This window comes from Corapipo altera, unplaced genomic scaffold (genome assembly GCF_003945725.1).
Source record: "Corapipo altera isolate COAL_440 unplaced genomic scaffold, ASM394572v1 62, whole genome shotgun sequence".
Classification (NCBI taxonomy): domain Eukaryota; kingdom Metazoa; phylum Chordata; class Aves; order Passeriformes; family Pipridae; genus Corapipo; species Corapipo altera.
The window spans coordinates 9,561,572-9,582,947 of NW_020884894.1; the positions used below are offsets into that span (position 1 = coordinate 9,561,572).

Sequence of the window (21,376 nt, forward strand, 5' to 3'; positions counted from 1 at the left end):
GACAAGCTCTGAGAGTTTTTCAATCACTGTGGGGCTGCATCAATTTAAAGTCATGTTACATTAAAGAGAAAAACGTCTGGGAAAGTCTCCCAGTTGTCACTTTAGATTAGATTTGTTGTTGTTATCAGACTGTGCATTTTGTAGGCTTTTTTACATTTTAAAGATATTGCCTCATGCAGCTACACAGTGCACAGAGAAACAGGAAACATACAATTTTTTTAATCAGATTGCCTGGAGATGAGGAGTTTGCACAAATTAACTGGTAGTCTAATAAAAAAAAAATGCATGCACATCTTCTTGAAGCCTATTAACATTTAAACTTTAACTACCTTAGAGTCACAGGGAAGCCACACAACTTGAGTTTTCTTCATGGAAAGAAAATTTCTATTCTTCCAACAATAAAAGAACACATTATGGAGACCTGATCTTGCTGGACATCTCAACTGCATTTTTTTGTAAATTTTCAACTACATTAATGGATTTACTTCTGTACCCTGCATTAAATCTGTTACAATGGTTCTCAGAATCAGACCATTGCACACTATGCAGAAGATACAGGATTTACCTATACAAAAATAAAATTGAAGATTTTTAGTTGACTTCTGCATGATTTCAAGCTGACCTCTGATTTATGGCATTTACCAGAGCTTCAGACAACTCTCTTAATTACTCTGATAGTCAAGCTGCCATGCAAAGGGCTCTTGAACATTACTGTATGTATTCACATTGTCAAACACTGTCTCACACAGACAAGGGCTGCAAAATAACTGAATATGTTGCTAGACATTACTATTTCAAGCAAATATTCAAAGTAATAGGCACACAGCACAATGACTTTTACTTGAATTGCATAAAAGGTATTTTAGATATTTTAGGTATTTTAGGTATTTTAGATAGAATTATAGTTTCTAATATGAAGTAGGGTTTGCTTAAACAGCTTTGAAGTGTAATATTTCAGTTAACTGTAATCTTTCTGAAAAATCAAGTAAGCAGCACACAAGTCTAAGTTCAAATATTTCAGGATAGTCTTTAAATCAAATACACATCTTTGATCCTGGCCCTAACTTTTTGAAACCTGGAAGGCAAAATACCAGGGTGTTCAGAATATGCAGTACCTCCCTTCTTGCAGTTTTTCACCTGCTAAGAAACATTCCGAGACTTTACCAAGGGGAAACCACTAGAAATAAACTTGCAAAATGCAACAACAATTTGACAGCACATAAGCAACATCCATCCTGGCTCCAGCAACATCAGCCCACCAGGGTGAGCAGCTATGGGATGAAATCTGTGTGAACACCTTTCCCCTCCCTGCACAGCTGTCAGCTCTGCAGAAAGTTTGGCTGCAGAACCCCAGATTAATGAAGCCAAGTCAGGTACTTACACACAGTGGACTTGGCTCTTCTATTTTGTTTTTAGAGCCATAAGACTTTCAGTGGTTTGGTGAGACTTCAGTGTCTTTTGAAGCCACCCATGTTTTCACACTAGTGAAGACTCGTCTTCTACACAACTGGAATGGAACTCTCTTCTACTCTGTGGTATTTGAGTGTTGGCAAAAAAGGCCACTCCATCTCCTCAGGGGTACCAAGAAGAACCAGACTAAACCCAACCTCTACGAATGATCTTTCTGCTCCAAGAAAAGACAAAGCACCAGCAGTGACTGGCATTTTTAAGTTTACCACTTACTTGAGACCTACCACATTTATGGAAAAACCCACAGATTATTAAGAAGTTTCAGATTCACTTTGGCTTTTATGAAGGCGGAATTTAAGTCCTGTAAGGGCCATCAAAAGGAAGAATTTTATCCTGAAGTATGACAGCTGTAACAAGCTATGTCTTGGAATAGTACATCTTTAATCTAACACCATAGCCCTAAATCTGTTCTGGTTCTACAAATGCCTCTGGTCATTTCATTTTTATCAGTGAAGAAAATGAAATAAAAAGTATTCCATACTTAACACCAAACAGACCATGTTACCCTAGAAGACATGCTTAAATAATTTAGCTGTTAAAAAGAATCTTTAACTATAAATGTACTAAATTCCAGTGCAAAAGATTAACTACAAAAGAAATTAACACTGCCTTAGGAAAGAGAGATAACATTTTTCTAAAGCATTTCTAAAGTTTTTTGATATGCTATTTTTTAGAATTATATCTGAAGAGAACTAATATTTTTAAATGAGACTTTCAGAGTTGCTCAAATTGCAAAGTAACATTTGTGCAAGTTCAAGAATTCTGTAGAACTTGTTTCACTCCCATTTAAAAAAAACCAGTACACAATCTTTACCCATTTAAAGAATAAATACACAGTAATCAATATTCAAATAATATTCACCTAAAAAAATGTTGTTCCTGGTTGCATCAACAACTTTGTCACAACATATCAAAGTAAAATAACATTTTCTCCACTCAACAACTTGAAAGTTTTCAGGGCTTTACCATCAGTCGAAGTAGTCTGTTTGCATTCTCCAATACAAACTGACAATCTAGTGATACAGTACATTAAAAATTCTCTGTAGTATTGACTGCCTGAAGCTGATGCTCCCTTGCTAAATGCAGTGCAGTTCAATTAACAGCTCTTCAATACACAATTTAATTTTTCTTTCATCTTGATCCACAGCCGAGCTTGAAATGAAGAATGCTGGAATAGATGTACTTTAAATATTGAAGCAAGTCTTTGTAAATAAATCTATCAAACTTGTAATGATTTCTGTCATAACAGGACCAAACAGATGAACCTGAATGTCTGTGACTTTCAGGTTTGTGCATTGTTTTTCTCAGCCTTATTCTCTCAGTGAATTCCTGGTACAGGGAAGGGCTCTCAAAACTGTCCCAAAGGAGTGGAAGAGCTTCTTTACTGCACCATTCTTAGCAAGTAGAGGAACAGTTTTCTGCTGATGCTTTATAAAGTCTTTTGCATGTAAAAATCCAGCCTATCACTAAAATCACAGCAACTGACTGCAGGAGTTTTAATATTTCTCTGATTATTTAAAAAGGTCGCCAAAGAGAGAAGTGCATGGCACCAGTTTCCATTACCAAATCTGCACTCAACTAGGACACAACCAACCCTCCACTGAAAATAAATATTTAATGCATAAATACTATCCTGGATACCATTTTTCCCCCCTGCAGTGTGAATGTACAGAGTACACTTCAAATTTTCTCTAGGTAGTCATGCCATTTCACAGGAAAATGTAAGGTTAATTTAACCAGGACAGGATGAAATATTGCATTTCAAAGCTACTCTAAGTGGGACACTGCTGAAGGAAGCTATTAATATCTCTTACAGCATGCATGCTCAAGGAAACCTTGTGGATCAGCTCATTCCTCACAGGTACACCACACAACCTCCAAAATGGTAGGATTTACTACTGTTCATCAGAAAGGAAAACACACTCCACTTTTGAGCTAGAGGCATTTTCCACTCTTTAAACATATTCACAGCAACACACTTGACAACACTGACTGCCTCAGGTGGCAGAGAAGCACTACTGACATGGAAGGCCACCAACTTGCACGAGAGGAGCTGCAGAGCCAGAGAGGCTTCAGACAGTGAACACAAGCAGGAGAATTTGGTTTCAGATGAACTCAATCAAATGCCTCTTCTCAATTAACACATGAATGCATAGTGAAAAACACAGGTTTACCTCATTTGTGTCCCTGTTTACAATGGTATTAGCTGAGACGCTGAGATTTTATTCCTAATTGTTATGTTTCTTTCTTCTTCCCGTGTTTTTAATCATCTTATCTGCATCATCACTTTGAATGAAAAAAATCTTTATAAAATTAACTGGTCTCATTATTGTCAACGTTTCCTTTTTCCCTTTATTTCTAGTCCTACATTTTAGAAAAGTATCTCTGTACTGTATTTAAATCGTCACAGAAACAACATTCAGCATTTACAGCAATTAACTCATCATTACTTCGAATAACTACACTAATTGGGATGCTCTACAAACCTGCAACACTGCAGAATTAAAAATAAACACAACAAAGATATAATTTACAACTAATCTATACTTACAATTAAAGTTAGTTTCAAGATTTATTTCATTCTATTATTTTTTATTAGCTACAGCAGACAGTAAATGGGGTGTACTACGTTCTGCTTTGCAAACACCTAGATTATAAAACATAATTACACAAATTAATTAGAAATGAGTGCATATATTCATGTCTTTGTTTGTAACCATAACATGTTAAACATGATTTTATTAATGAGTAGTTCCTAAAACTTATAAGATAGTATAACTGAGGAAAATACTAAAGCTCCCTGACCACACAAGGCATAAATGTCACCCTGGCACAGAGAAGGTCACGACCACTTCAGTTCTCCTGATGTCCTGTCTGGAAGCTGCAGGCAGTTTACAGGTCATCCTTCTGCACAGCAGAGTAACAATTCTGTGAGAACTCTTAACACCCAAAGCACCACAGCACAATCCAAGTGCAGACAAATTTTCCCTGGCCTGGGTCCTGTGCTTGCTTTCCCACCTACTCTCAAAGGTTCTCTCTAAAGTCCCTTCAGTTCTGCCCACTGACTGGTTATTTACCTTTTTGCAGAGTTCAGTGCTTAAGGAACCTAAATTATCCTAAGGATCTTTATCTTTTGTAAAACATTGCTTCTAAAAACTCTATGGGACCAAAAGTTATTAGACAAGGAAGGGCAGACACAGTGACTGAGCATGCCTTGGTTCCCTGGGAAATCAGAGTAGAGATGACTCTCCAGAAAGCAAAGAAACAAAGTCATTTGCATGTTTTCCTTTAAAACCAAAAAAAAAAAAAAAAAAAAAAAAAAAGAAAAAGAGTTTATTCATTTACTCAGACCAGATCTGTACCTGCTGCACTTCCCTTGCACTGTCTTTCACTGCAATGATACTGTCACAGCATTTCAAGTATACATAAAGCTCGTGTCAGTAGGATGCATTTAGCACTTCCATCTTGGCAAAATAAGGGATATTAACCATGAGCCTATTTAGCAATTTAATTCCATCTTCATAAAGAGCATCTACCAATGCAACTAAGCTGAATCAGATACTGTCACCAGTCTACCATGTTGTCAAGAATCTAGAGTATAAAACTGATTCAAGATCTCCTTTGAAGGTGTCTAACACGGTGTGTTTAGGACCTTTAATTACAAACAGCTCTCTGTCATCACAACCAACAAATATTCAAGGCCTAAGACACCTAAAGATGTTGAAATCAAACTACAGTCCAAACACACGTCTCTCTTAAGAATTAGGGCATACCAAAAGACCAGAACTACCCCACAAATCACACAGCTGTCCTTTGTATATTTGTAAGGATTTAGAGGACCTGAAAGAGGCATCTACAAAGCACAAGTCCAAGGTAAAGACGTCCTGATTTATTTTCTCACTCAAAATTAAAATAATGACAGTTTAGATAAGCACACATGGAAATACATAAGTATTTAGTTACACATTTTATGCTAATTTTTCATTATATGTTGGATCAGCTACTCGAGATTTATTTAGGTGGTTCAAGGCTTGCTTTGCTGGGCTCCAGCAAAAACAAACTAAAAAAACCTACCCCAAATATTCACTTTGCTGCGTTAATTCCATACTTTTATTTGATAAGCAAAGTTTCTTGTTGAAGTTAATGCTATCCCTCAGTGACCTCAAATGAAATATGGGAAAGAACAAGTTCAGCACACTACTGCTTCTTTTTTTATACTAATACAGGTGCTTCTGCAAAATGATGCACTGAGTATCTTTATTGGAACCAAATTACTAGTGGTTTAATGCAAAAATCAGAACATTTAGGTGAAGTGCTTCCTTCCAACCCATAAAACAGAAAAAGGCAAGATTTTTCAAATCACCTCATTTCATAATGAGAGGGGAGTTATGTGTGCACTCCCTCACACAGCTCTAAGAAATCTCAGTAATACAGTTTCAGATTTAATTAAAACAAATAAAAATAAAAACCAAACCAAAAAACCCACCACCAAGCACAGGAAAGTACAACCACCTTCCCATGTCTGACATGAAATAACACAAATTATCACAAATATTGGCAAATTAAGTGTGGTCAGATGGCCAGAAACACGTATCTAAAGTTCTGCCTTGTAAAAACAATCTTCATGCACACAGATTTATTGGGCTCGATCCAAAACTCTTCAAGGCAAAATCAGGATTTTCAGTGGGCTTGGGAAACAGATCCTTTAATGAAAAAGATAAATATACATTCTTTTGAATTGCAGCATGTTGATACAGCTTAGGTTTATTACACCTCTTACTAAGTTAAGGACCGTGTATATTTTCAGCACAATGGTGTCTTCACCCTCGTGCCTTAACCAGCTAAGCTAAATAAGTAGGTAACAAAACATCTTATTCATAAGAAAATAAGACTGTCTGGGACACACCAAAGGTTTCAATTATTGGTTTGTAAAATTACCCAAAGAACCATGACCGTTTTGGACCCCACCTGAGCCAAAATGATAAAAAGCAGTTCCCATCATGCATTGCTAAAATGGAGATTTTTCAGAGAAAGCAGTGTAATTTCTCACACCTAAATATCACAAAATGAGAGAAAAAATAAAGCAACGGACTGTTAAAGAGTAGTTCAAGGGACCAAGCAAAGTCCAGTGCTCTTCTGTCCCCACCTCACCACCTTCAGAGATTATCAGGATAAAAGGGAATTAAAGGAGGAGGAGAAATTAGAAAGGACAGTAAATTAAACAAAAAATATGATGCTTTGGCTTCATAGTAATAACAGATTTAGAAATATAATTGACAAGCAACCAAATTAATAGTACCTTTTAAGCACTTTACTCAGCAAGCCTGTTTTCTATACATCTCCTGCATTCCTGTTGAATTTCAGCTACGCTTCTTTTATGTCACTTATGCTGCTCTGTAGTCATATAAGCCTGATAATTATCTTCAGCTTTATAAGCTATTGTGGATCATGAAACAAGTCAGTGCTTCTTTTGACGCCCTCACATTAGTCCCTTGTCACTGTTAAAAACTGTAAGTGATCCAGCAATGTGCTTTTTTTTTACTTTTCTTCTTCTTTTCAATGCATAACAAATCTGCAGAGTTGTACTGCACCATTCTGGAGTTGGTATTTTCCTGCTCTACTCCATTCAGTGTTACAGCAGGACTGATACAGACCTTTAAGATTTTTGTCTTTATCTGCAAATATCCTTTAAACATTATCACACTGTCACAGCACTGCAGGTCCATGCAGTGCAACTTCACAAGTAGGAAGAAAATAATCTCTCTACATTTTCTTCCCCATACAAAGCTCAACCCAAAAGTGTTTCTCTACTTCCAAAGACTTATTTGACAGAAGTGATTGACAGACTGGTTACCAGCCTAAAAAAACAAACCTTAAAGAACTGATCCTTCACGCTGCAGACCCATCAAATCAAACTCTTTGGGATCTGGAAACATTTAAAAGCCTAAAAGCATGAATGCTGAGACCTGTCTTTGGTTTAGTTTTCATTTCTGAGCAATTTTTAGAGTAAAGGCCCATTTCACAACTGTGACAGAGAAAACCAAGACATGAACACAACTCGTACTAAGTAAGCAACAAGTGTTCACTGCACTTAACAAATAAGACCACATTTCACTATGAAGCACTGAGTTTCTTCAAAGTGTTGAAATACCTACAATTATTGACCTCTAACACTAACAGATACTTCACCCTGTCCACTTCTGATAATGAAATAAACTAATAAAGTCAGGTTTTCAAACTATGACACGGAAATGTGTGACATCTTGAAAAAAAGCACGAGGCTTTTGTTTACCTCTAAGCAATATTAAAGCCGAGAACCAATCTGGGGACAAAACCAACCCACTGGATTTCACTACAACTTCCACCAAAAACGATCCCAGGAAATATTAAACCATCAGCAAGACACGGTGCTGCCTGTTAAGTTTTAAAATGCAGAGAATGAAACTCGTTGCAGAGGCAAAAGAGGACCAATAATATAATTACAAGGAGCCGGAGTGAACGCCGTGGTTTGACATTGCAAGGCTATTCCTGCTCCCCCGAGCCCTGCTGGAGACAGGGTTCACTCTAATTGGTTCCAAAGCACAACCCACCACCAGCAGCCTCCTCCAGCCCAGGAATGGTAATTTCCACACGACTGTAAATAGTGTTTGCAAACAATACAAACACGGTAATAAGAGGCTAGGTGGGTAATTAATGTGGTTACAAAGCAGCTTATTTGCATTTTTATTTAAAACTGCCTTCTTTAAAAAGCTGCTCAGATTTCTTTTTGCAAAAGGAGCCTTGGTTAAGGAATAGAGCAGTAATTACTCTCTTTAGGGGTTCTTTTATACATCCTTTAGGGAATTAGAATGAAAAGATAAGCAGAATTATAAAGGGAATCATGTAAAATATGAAATGCACTATAAACACTTAGTACTGTATTTACCATAAGCTAAGCTTGTCTTCTTCATTAATGGAATATATTACAAGCTTATGTTACAATCAGATTAATTGTGAAGATGGTTTTAAAAAAAATTATATCCAGACACTCTAATTCCTCCTCTCCCAGAAATGACAATCAGAAATCCAGTGACAGCAGAACTCACTTTATGTAAGAACACATCTACCTGGGCTTTAGTAAGTAAGTTTTCAATGTCAACAACACTAAATAGTTATTGAAAAAAAAGATTCTGAGAGAGAATGGTTCTGGAAAAGGCCAAACCCATGTTACACTAAATATATACAATATCAGAGAAAACCCAGACTTTGCACCCTATAAGCTACAATCAAGTCAATGTACAAAGTCTACTCTTTTTTTTAAAAAACAGACCTCTCCAGACAGGTTGGTGATATTGTTTAGCACGCAGTGTCTCCTAGTGACGTTTAATTGAAGACTAAGCATGAAGTGCAGTTTTTAAAGGGGTTATCCTGAGGTCTCTCACTGTTTGGGGGTTGTCTCAAATTTTTTTTTTTTTTTTTTTTTTTTTTTTGTTAAAAAGCTCAAACTGCATTTAAGTAGTATTATTATAAAGCTTTAGGCATGGTAGGGATTTTGTGACTCACATTTCCAGATTAAGAACAGCAGGGCTGTGCTAAAGAAACAAATTACCAAAAAGATCACTTCAACATTTCTATGTATAAAATTCTGCTGACTGGAGGAAAAAAATTAAGGAATGGTAAGATACTGTGACTTCTTTCAAAATTACATTTTAGATTTTTTTTATACCTATATATATGTGTAACAGATACTGGTAGGTGAATAGAATTATGAGGGCAGAAGTAATTTAGTCAACTCAAAAGACAACTTTGTCTTTACAGGAGGAAACCATGGCAAATTGTCCCACTGTTCCAAAAACCTTCCAATCTCACAGCTGTGAGAGTGCTCTGATGGTTTTTCTATCAGCTGTGTGCAGCATCATGAATTCAGACACACCTGGGTGCTGCCAGGTTTGGGATGCATCTGGATTTAGGGTTTGTTCCTGGATTTGGGCAATGCTATCAGGTCTAAGGGTTCCTTCAGGTTTGGGGGTGCCCCTGGGTTGAAAGCTCCATCATAATAAATAATAAAACTCTATCAGTTCCATATATCTACACAGTAACAGTGCAGAGCTCACTGAGATGAGAACAGAAGTATGAAACAGTTCAGCTGCAGCCAATACATCAACTCTAAGTAAATGATATCAGTATTCAGAAGGATGCCCAACCCTCAAAGTTAGGGGCTTAACACATCTGCTGTATAATTCAGACTGTTTTACAGTGGTTTCATTACTAACCATAAAAACTGTAACAGTGGAACTGTATAAACAAAGTGAACAGTATTTTTACGGTAAAACATGAATGTAATATAAATATTTGCCTTTCCCTTTTCTCAGCATCTGTAATGAAATTAAATTCATGCCATATGTTTATAGTGTACCAAAAAAAAAAAAAAAATCTCAACAATCCATCCATGTGAATGTTGATTAAATTGTTAAATGTTTTTAACTTCACGTGGGGTTTTTTTTTAAGCATCTGTATTTGGAAAACAGCTTTGCAGCCCACATCACTCTCTTAAGGTGCCTCAGCTGAGCAAATTACTCACAGAAACTTACTGAAATCTTAAACATTATGGCCAAAATCTGGTCATACTTTCCTACTGATCTCAAAGAGTTGTTACTAGCACCAGGATTGGTTAATGCTTATGCTATCAATTCACTGCAAATAACATAAGGTCTGATTCTATTGCAATTAGCCAATTAAAAGATTCCTTCACTTCAGAAGGATGTGGATCATACCCTTAAAAATCAAAAAAAGCAGGGGAAGTAATCCTTTAGGTGGAGTTTCTATAGCAGCAAGCTGACACAGAATTTTTGTAATTGTATTACCAGTTCACTTAATACAAGATAATTCCTGTAGGCAAGGCCTTTTCCACAGCAAGGTTTGGATAACTGCTTTTGCCTTGATTCTTCAGCATGGGCACTACACATGCACTGAAAATCAAATATGTCTATATATTGAAGGCTTTTATAACTGTATATTACACTGTGATGGCATGTGAGCCAGTAACACATAGTTTTAGAGTATCTTGCTTTGAAACAAGACAACCCTTTATTACAAAATAACAACAGAATATTGGAAATAATATTCTCACAGCAATGCATAGGCTTAACTGGTAGGAAATTCTGAAATAATTCCCACTTTGAAGAGGTTATTTTTTAAAAGTTTTCATTTAGCACCACTTTGAAACTCTCTAATTCTGTACTAACAGTCTGTGGCTTCATTCAGTATTTGCTACATCTCCAAAGCCATCTTCCACACATTCTTCATCTTTTCCCATAAATAAAAATCTGTCACTAACCATGATGAGATGTCCTCCTGGAATCATTCACCTAAGTTAATTCCAAAAACAATTAATTGTGCGGGTTCTCACACAGTATGAGAATTATGTATTAACAGCCTGACTGGTGTACAGGAAAAGCTCACAAAATTAACACCAACGAGACAGAAAAGGAAATTTTATCTTCTGTGTCAAGATTAACATCAAGTGACTAAGACAGAAGAATATTTCAGAGAGCTATTCTGTATTAGACACTTATACACAAAAAATTGTGAACCAAGGACAGCAGTGGAGACAAAACACTACGTGGGAAATCAGCCCCCCTTCTTTGAGGGGGAAAACACACGGAGCCAAAACACGAAAACTGTTGCCCCTGGTCTGTATAAACACGGCCAGTTTGCTCCTCATCCTTCTGTGCTTTACAAGATCACAACTGGAATACAAAGACTTACTTATCAGGTTTTAATTTCATTCAGTTACTTAATCAGCAAGAATATAAATCACTCCTTAGGTGAAGAATACTTTGGGGGAAAGGAATACAGCAAGGAGTCACGTTTGTTTTGTTGCTTTTCTTTTCTCTCTTCCCTTGTCACATCTCTACCTTGTAAGTTGCTACTTAAAAAGAAAACCCAAGTTTTCTTTTCACAGTGTATTCTAATCTTTAATGTCGCTGTAGGCTTAACACTGAGGAAGAATTACAAAAGAAACATTATACTTTTTATGAAATATTAAACTTACAATTTATCTTTTAATATCTACTTCAAAGACTATTTGACAGGAATAAATAAATGAGAGCTCCTTGGCAAGAAAAGCTGTGATTTATGAAATATTTTATTCATTCATATTCTTAAGTATTTTCTTGAGAATACCACTAACATCTGGAGCTGTGCAGTCTTATCCAAACATTCTGCTCATACTCAATTAGAAAATTATATCAATAATAATGTAAAATAAATTACCTAGCTTCTCTTCCTGAAGCATAGATTTCCATGTTTGTCACAGCAACTATGTGTACAAACAGCACTGTAGTGTTTTTCATTAAGCCTCAAAGTCAATTAAGCTACGAATTGGAACAATCATTCCTCCTTTGCAAAGTATTGATATTTTTTTCTTGGCTGCTTTTAGGCCTTTTCACTACTCAAGGAGAGATTTATGCTTGACAATTTCTTTCTGATTAAAATGAATCATAACTCTTAGAATTCTAATTTCCTCTTTTCTGAGCAAGAAATTATCAAACAGTTTTAAATTGATATTGAACGTCGTCGGGCATGAACATTCATTTTCAAGAGATCAAATGTAAACTTATACTGATCTCTCTTTTTGTCTGCTGCTTTTACATACTTTTTCTTCCTTTCTCTGTCTATATTTATATATGTGTATAAAGCATTAGATTGCACCAATATAACCAACCATACCTCTCTATAAAAATTATATTTGACAGACTAGTTAGACTAGTTAGAACTTGTAACAATCCTTTACACAAGGCAATTGCCCTTTATTTGCAATATTAGCAAAATTCTGCTGTAGCTTAGAAAGAAAATAACTGGAATACTGCAGGTTGCAAGCAAATGTCAGTTATCTAAAGTAATTAGCAAGTTTATACGGGTAATCCCTCCTCAAATGGCTCAAATTCTCTATAAAACAGCTCTTCAGGCACAAATTGTTATAAACAAAGTTTTCTAGATTTGTCTCCAACAGCCAGTTAAGATCAGTTTGAATTTGCTTATTAAACTTAATGGCAGCTAATCTGAAAAAAATCTCATTGTCTCCCACTATTCCTGCTGTTTTCTCTAAATCTTAACAATTGGATTTTCCCAAGCCATTTAGCCGTCCCATTTTCTCTTTATAAACTTGATTTTCAGCTTTCATTACGAGCGGATTGAAACTGCCTTTTTTTTTTTTTTTTTGCCTAACAACTTGTTTAGAAGTACAACAGGCCCCAGAGCAGAGCTGTGTTTCTGCAGACACTCAGTTTATGGAATTCCAGACAAGGATGTCACACACAGACTCGCTAAGGGAACAAGCTGGGTGGTTTTCCTAAGTACTGTTACATGCACTGTACTTTATTTTTAAATGCTGCATTACAGTGGGTTTGATTTGGGTTCGTTTTGTTTTGTTGTGGTTTGGCAAAGGTTGTGGTTGGGTTTTTAAGAATTACAATTTTTTCCTGGGTATATTTCAGGTTTTAGCTAATACGGAACAACAATTAGATAATTGTATCAAAATTTGAAATAATAAGTTGTTTCATTACAGGTTTTTAATTATTTTGTCCCTTGCAAAGCGTGTGAAACTCTCTTTTGCATCAGACAGCAAAGAATGAAAAAGGAAATATTCTGTGTCCAACATTTAAACTTTGACTACTAAAGGACACTGTTCCACAGAAAAGTCAGCGTAGGATACACGTTGCTTTTGATAATATACATGTTTTAATAGAGATACCAACTTTATTACCATCACAGTAGTAAAGCTCCACACTTATGATAGGTAAACACACTGGAATTCCATTTGGGAATGTTTTTTTCTTTTTTTTTATAAGAGCACATTTCATGCAAATTAGAAGAACCTGGGGTTTGGAAACCGAGTGGAAGAGTAGGAACATATTTATTGAATTTCCACTCCTCAAATTACTGAGGAACACGGTATTTATAGTGCAGCTCAGAGACTTAATCTCAGAGATTTACAAGAAAACATAAAACAAGTAGGTAGCTCTACTGCTTCCGAAAATGCTACCTGAAAATGCACATGAGGGCTTGTAAAGCTGCATCCTAAGCAGATGTATTTTTAAAAAAATTGATTCCAAATTGAAAAGCAAATCTATTTCCTTTCAATAATTTTGCTTTCCCTAGAAAGGAGACAAAACACTGTGGATGCTTTGAAGTTCTTCATAGCAGAACAGTTGCAGTTTCATATTGAGAATTCATCTGAACCATATGCAGAGGTTGTTGACATTTTTCTTAAGCTCTTTCATTTTATGAAAGAATTTTCAATTAACAACTTCCTGCTCTGTAGTTACACCTATAAGCTAAAAATTAATATTTTACATCGATATTTTAATATTAGAAGGAAATCAATCAAATTAATCTTTGTCTCTTTGTTTTCAGTAACTGACTTTGGGGCAGGTTTTTGTGTTTGTTTTCTTCAAGATTGCTTACAATTTAATGTAAATTTTAAGCATCTTGTAATTCATCAACTAATTCTCTCCTGGTTACACACTCCAAGTAATTAAAGTTCAGTAATAACTTATTCTTTCTGCTCCAGCACCTGCATTTCATTTGTTTATTTTCCCAGAGTCATAAATCTGAGGGACTGTCAAAGTGCCATAATATTAGTGCAATAATCAAAGTTAATTAGTCCCTCTCAATAAACAACAACAAAGCCATTACAAAGACTCACGGAAGGTTTTCCAGCTACCAGCTTCCAGATGAGACTCTTTTTCTGAACAATTAGAATTTGAAAACTGTTAGTAAATAAATTTTGTGTTTTGGAAGTAATTTGACCTTCAGTGATCTTCATTCAATTAATAATTCACTAACTTTTGGTGAGATAATACAGGTATTGAGAAAAATATTCCTGAACTCCCATTGTCTTCAAAGTGCTTACACATATGGTTAGAATCAAAGGGGCAAATAAGAAATTTTTCAAATAAAAGGTACTCACTACTGCCTTACTCTAATGACATAAAACCCATATATACAGCCATATTTAGTTGGACTGGGACTATTAAATTCAAACAACAGAATATCACCAAATCCAGTTCTATTGAAAGAGAGCAGACAAATGAACTTTAAGCAACACACACTACACTCATCCCTGTTGGAATCCTCTTGGAATTCCATGCTATTGAAAAAAACAAACAAAAACACAAAAACAAACAAACAAACAAAAACACAAAATAAAAATAAAAAATAAAATAAAATAAAAAGCAAAAATAAGCTTCAATGGGAATTACTGAGGCAGAAAGGAAGACATTTTTCACTCCCAATCCTTTACTGTAAATCATTAATATCACTTGGGCAAGAGTAAAAGGCCTAAATCCAAAGACTGTTTCTTCATGAAACCTCTGGTCACAAAAATGAGCAGTATTATAGGCATCACTCATTTGGAAATACTTGTAAATAAGCACTGTTTGGTTTTGCAATAACCTTTTAATAAATATTATAATTATCTGTAGACTACTTATGTGTAAATATTAATACTACTGAGTGCTCTCCCATGTCATCTGGGAGCAGTTGAAATACTTTAAGAGCTCGGAAAATAAAACTAAAACATCACCACTAGTTTTAGCTGGAAAGAAATAAAAACTCAAGAATCTGATCCTGAGGTCTTTCATTTAGTAAAGTTTCACCAGATTATCTCCTGGAATTCAGCAGTCCCAGCAAGCTCACACAAAAGTAGCCTGCAATCCTTACTTGCAAGTAAATGATTGTGGGAGGAATAAATTAAGAATACTGAATATATTTTATTATATATAAGAGCCTTAGGAGATCATCAAAAAAAGGGTATCAGGGAGAGTTAGGAGTCAAAGAGCAACAAGGGAATAGATGGGACTGAAGAGCTTGTATCCGTGTGACAAAATGGAAGAAAAATGAAAGAAAGTGGGAAGAACCTGAAAGGAAAAAACCCACTGAGACAGACAAGGCTGCTGGGCCTGATGGACTAGGACAGAAAATGAGGGAAAAATTCATGTGTTTTAAAAGTGTAAGAACGACCCTCTGAAATCGCAAACTATGGGCAAAACAGTGGCTGTCTCTAATATTTGACTGTGTACAACTAAGTGAAGGAGGATGGACACTTTGATTCTGGATCCATCCCTATCCCTGCTCCCAAAAAACCATGACAGAGACCAGCACAGTTCATTCCATGGATGAGGGGAATCCATCCCCATCCCTGCTCCGAATCCACAGCGATTTTTGCCTCCAAAAGCTGCACTTTTCCAATGACACAATCAAACTTGTCTATTTTTGATACAATCTGGGGCCTGTTGGATGGTTTTCCCATTTTCCTATTGAAACAATGCCTCAGTGGTTCTTTCAAACATTTCTGCCCTTACAAAGCACCTCTGGGTAACATGGGTAACAAGTCAAGCCTTGCAGTCCAACACACAGGAAACAAAAAACCTCCATCACCAACACGCCAGCAATTGGGCAGGATGTTACACAGTAAGACAAATGCCTTTTCTTTAGATTCCTGTATGGCAATGCCATATCTATTTAACTGCCTGCAATGCACAAAAGACTCTGTGTCTTGGAAAGCAGAGCTCAGTGTTGGACACTCTGTACATCACTCACCCACTCCTCCAGGATGCGCTGCACGGCGTTGTCACCTCTCGACAGGCTCCTGCAGGCCAGGATCACGTGTGCCCCATGCAGTGCCAGAGACTTTGCAGTTTCAAAACCTAAGATAAAACATTTTCCCAGTCAGAAATAGGTCCCAGTGACAACACAGAGCTATAAAATTCATGAAAAGGTTGTAAGTACACTAAGGCTACCTGCAGCCTGACAACCTGTCTGACACTCACCTCGACTCAGCTCTTAAGAGTACGTATGAAAAATATAAGACACCTCAATTTCAGCAGGTCTTTGTGACCAATGCGTGTGTATTTTGTGCAAAACAGACTTGGCATCTCCAAAAAACAGATTCAACTTCTCAGCCTACCAGTGTGTTCAGCTGCTGGAAGAGCAGGATTTTACTTGCTCCTCACTTGTTTGACTGTAAAGAATGAGCCATTCGGTGAGATTGTAGAACTCCTGTGCCTGGAAACTCCACATTGAAAGTCACAGAGTATTCCAGAACTGAGCTCAGGGCTCTTTAGGAGCACAGTGAGCCTTTGAGTCATCAATCTGAGGACCAGCTGTGGCAGGGGGAACATCCAGTGGGATGTGTGAGGGAATAAGGATCAAGGCCTCTTTTTCCAGTGCAAACACCACCTAATCTGTAGGACTGCTGCACAAAACCAGGGACCAGAGAACCACCCAAGTATTAAACCATTCCCAAGAGAGGAATGTCAAACTCATGCTTAGAAAATGTGATTCTACCTAAGAACATTTATAATCTACATGTATGTTTCCCTATCCACACACTTGAAAATCTTTGCTAAACCTTTCCTTAAATTATCTGTGTTAAATCAACTCAATTTTTGTCTCGCCATCAGCTGATACACGGAGAACAATTTTTTCTCATTATGAACAATCAATCACATACCATGCAGCTCCAATATACTGGTGATAGTTATCATGGGGCTAAACAGGTCACTGGATGCACGAGATGACACAGAGAAAAAATAATCCATGAAAAATTCCCTTCCTTTGCAAAACTTACTGATATGATTTAATCTGCAAGCACATTCTTTCTAAATCTGAAACTAATGGACAGGAAGCTCACACTTTGCTGTAATTAAAGTGGAGAACAAATCTATATACCCAGATTTTTTCTTTCATCCACAGAACAAAGTTTCACAGTGATTTTCAAAACAACTGCACACCACCCAGTGCAACACTGTTAATCATATCTTCCCCACTCTGAATTTGGACACTTCATTTCTCCTTTCTAAAAGGAGCCTTCAAATTTCAGGAGTGAGTTACTACATATTTGTGATGTACTCAACAGCATCACTGGCTGTCCATCTCCATGGAGAACTGTGACAATGACAGAAATTGCCATCCTGCTGGAAGAGGCATAACTTTGCTTAAAGGATTCAATTAGGCAAGCTTAAACCAGAAAATGAAGACTCCAACTGAAATGCCCAACAATTTAAGTATGTGAAGAAGTCAAAGAGAAGAGGTATTTGTTTTAACTTTATGACATTTACAGCATGTTCATGATTTCCTGTTAAAAACTGTTTACCAAAAAGCCTATTAAGATGGGCTGTCTCACTTCCAAAACACCCTGAAGCAACAAAATCCAGTTACAGCACAAGACATAACTTACATTATAGAAACAACAGACACCAAGACAAATTTATAGCATTTTCTGAAATTACATACTTAGGGTATTTAAGTCCAAGCAATTTTCTTGTATCTCTTTTAAAGCCATTCACTGCACCAAGCAACTTTAATTACCTGGGTAATTCACTGCATGCACATGAATTCAGCTGCAGCATATGCAAAGATTTCCCCTCTTCCTAATTCCACTTTAAGCATATTTAACTAGAATTTTTCATGTAACTAACAGAAGACATACCAGGGTACTATTAGCTTTTATGCTTCTTGCTTTGCATAAAAATACACTTACTTTGACTAGCTTACTGTATTATTAAAAACTAGTTGTTATGCCTGGGAACAGTTTTGTTACTGTTATACAAAGATCCAGAGATGATGGCCAAGCTACACTGCAAACATGATGATATTTTGCTAACTCTACCCCAGGTCACACTGTGCAAAATAATAAAGTCCATGCCATTCACTGTTATAGTTAATAACTTGATTCTCATTATAAACTAAGTTGCATGCTGTGAAGTTAGTTCATTTTAACACCATCTTGACTCTGTAAATTCAGAGATCAGTGTTAAGCACTTCTCTTTAGGTCATACTCACTCTTTTCTGAGCTTCCATAGCATGATTCTTCCCCCTTAGACTTGTTCTGGATCTTTACAAAAAATCACGTGCTAAAAAACCCTCCATTCAAATACTGCCACTGGCCTAGTGCTGATGTGTCTCCCTATCACACATATTTTGAACTACTAATTTTAAATTACTAATTCACAAACACTCTGGCACTGTATTTAGGACAGCTGGATATATGCAAAAGGAGAAAAATAAACCCAGGTACCCCAAACCACATAAAAGTTCCAGTTCAACTACTGAATTACTGGCTATAGGTAAGGATTGTACATAACCATCACTATTTGATCTTTCTATCACTTTGTGTGGGGCATAATTCATAAGACATCTTTCCAGATCATCTACCAGCAGAAATACATCATGAAGAGGTAACAGAATCTCTTCTTCATAGAGCTCACTGCAGTTTAAGCACACACCCACTTGCTCACTCTCAAGGCTGCAGCATTTTTTATGTGTCCTTAAAATATGTCCTCATAGACTTAAAAATTCTCATTAAGCAGTACAATTAAGCACCTTTACAGTTTAAGAAACAGCTATACAGAGCTTAGAAGAATGCAACTTCCAAGTAAAATATCTGAAGTAGGAGTTTGGAAGCACCCTCAGTGTCCAAGTCATTTTACAGCTTTAGTTCTTTGGTTCTGCAAAAATTAGTGATTCTTTGGTCCCTCGGTGTCAAAAAACTTGAAGAGGTGGGGAAAAGCTTCTAGCAGGATAGGAAACATTTTCTATTAGATTCACTGTCTTTAACTAAGTTTATCAACATTTGTTCTTCAGCAAAACGTAGTTGTATTTTCAATACAGAGTAAATTTCAAAACCTCAGCCTAACACATGGATTGAGTAAAGTACAAAGCCATTTAAACTCTATAAATAAAAATCTTACCTCTCTATAAAAACTACCACTGAATCACAATCCACATTGAATGTGGTTTCATACACCAAAGTTAAGCCACAAAGATCATAAACACCCAAACAGTAAAACATTACCAAAAAAAAAAAAAAATCACAGTAGGGTTTAGCAGGAAGAGAAATCTGAACAACTTTGTAAAGGACATGCAAAATTAAGGAACAAGAGCAATCTTAATTCTTCCCACCAAAGTAACTCTTGTGGACTTCAAAAGACCTTTTTAAAACATCACTTAATCTGAGACTGACACCACTTAAGTGGCACACGAAGGGATATATTAACAATAAAGATTTTAGCTTCCTTTCTAGGAAAGGAATGGTATCCTCCAGGGGTGAATCTTCCCTGTACCACAGTGCTGGGGTGTTGCAGCTGCAGAGCTATTTAACCCAGGTCAGACAGACAGCCTGCCAACGAGTTATATGCTAGCAGTGGTTTTTTTAAAAGAAAGGAAAAACTACACAAGAAAAACAGCACAGGATTACAGACTTGAGCACCAAGGACAGCCAATTAAAAAGAATTAAACAGATACTTCCCCCAAATGTGACAGAAGAACAACATGCTTAAATAACATCCACTTTGGAAAAGCAATCACTGTGTTGTATAGAGTATTTAAATATCCTATTTTGAGCCAATGTTTCATAAAACTAATTTCAAGCAGTTGCCCTGCAAATCTCAAGTTTGTGCTGAGATCAACTGCTCTTGCTGCTGGTGCTCAAGCTGAACGAGCTCTAATCTGACACTCAGAAGTGAAAATCCTGTTTAAGAATAAGACATACATGAGGATAAACATTATGGCACAGCTCTACATCACCAGCTAACCTAAAGGACGGGGAGCAGAACTAACAAGAGAGCTACAAGCACATGGGATTTGCTGGAGACATTTAAAACCCTTCAGCCCTTTCTTACAGCCTGCTTTTCATAAAGACTCAGAAATTAACACTTGATTTTATTCTTCACTTTCTATGATGACTTGTTCAGTACTCTCACATTCTTGGCTATCTGCAGTCGACTGCTATCACTCAATTTTGGGGCAGATTTTCAGCTAATGGTCTCAATTAAGAAGCTGTTAGCACCGCTCAATTAATGCCTGCTGCACTGTGTCAACATACACCAGAGGAGTACAGGGCTCTGTCAAACGGTGCCACCTCCTCTATAAAACAGAGAAAGGGATTCACTGAGTGGAAAAGCAATTCAGTGATTTCTTGTTTAAATACACAGCATACAGTCCATCGATCACTGGGGGACATTTTGTAACCGATTTGCATCAGGCATTTACACATTTTAAAACATTTCTCTTTTTCAAATACAAGCAAGTTTGAAAACACAAGAAGAAATTCAAAAACATTTCAGGCAACAGCAAGTTCTCTTCAGTTTCCCTACCTTCTCCTGAACGCTCTGGGATAACTTGGATCTGCCATTAACAACATATTTGAAACACAGTGATGCTGTCTTTCTTTGCAACAGCTTAGTCCTCCATGTAAAAGCCTACAGGGTTTGCTCACACTTGGATTCTTCAGAATTGTTTCTTGCTTTCTCTTCATCAATGGAAGGGCTCTGGAGGCCCAAAGATCCATGTGTGCTCAAGGATGGATTTAAAGCCCAGCCTTCCTCGAGCCCTACATCACAGGCAGCTTGAATAGAAACTAAAAGGGAGTCCAGAAGAAAAGTTTCTTCCCTGCCACTACAGTAAACACTGCGAGATCAACTAAGTGAACACAAGTGTTCTGTAGAATTGCAAAAGTCCTGGTCTGTGTGTGTTGCATATTTCTGGCCTTTCATACACTGGTGGCTTTCTTATGCACTGTACAACAGCAGAAACCAACTCAGATTTTGTAAGCACGAACATATTATATCACTAAAAGTGTGTGTTACAGTCACAGCTGTGTTCAGGTTTCACTTTTTCACCCCACTACACTGCTCCCTGATGCTGCATTCTGAATTGCAGCAAACATCTACTGGGTTCTTACAAACAGACAAATGCCCCATTTGCAGAATGAAGTTTATTCATTTTCAGAATAGATTTGGGGTTTTGGAAATATTGGATTAAGTGTCTTGTGATTTTCGGGACCAAGAGAACTACACATAAATGGAAAAGAGAACTTGTCTCCTAGACATCACTAGATTTCTTTAAACTTGGAAGACCTAAA

The 21,376-nt window shown here is 36.7% G+C and overlaps 1 protein-coding gene and 1 long non-coding RNA gene across 3 annotated transcripts in view; one reads left to right on the forward strand and one right to left on the reverse strand.

The window, feature by feature from the left end:
- The window catches only part of WWOX (WW domain containing oxidoreductase), a 494,815-nt gene that overhangs the window by 454,451 nt on the left and 18,988 nt on the right, over positions 1–21,376 (reverse strand). For both annotated transcript variants that reach the window (XM_027647080.1, XM_027647081.1), the window contains exon 5: positions 16,054–16,160. In XM_027647080.1, coding sequence (XP_027502881.1) covers positions 16,054–16,160 — 107 coding nt within the window. The remainder of the gene's footprint in view (positions 1–16,053; positions 16,161–21,376) is intronic.
- LOC113948999 lies at positions 4,070–15,767 on the forward strand. Its single transcript, XR_003528303.1, has 3 exons — positions 4,070–4,081; positions 12,790–12,793; positions 15,613–15,767. It is a non-coding gene; the product is annotated as an uncharacterized LOC113948999 (long non-coding RNA).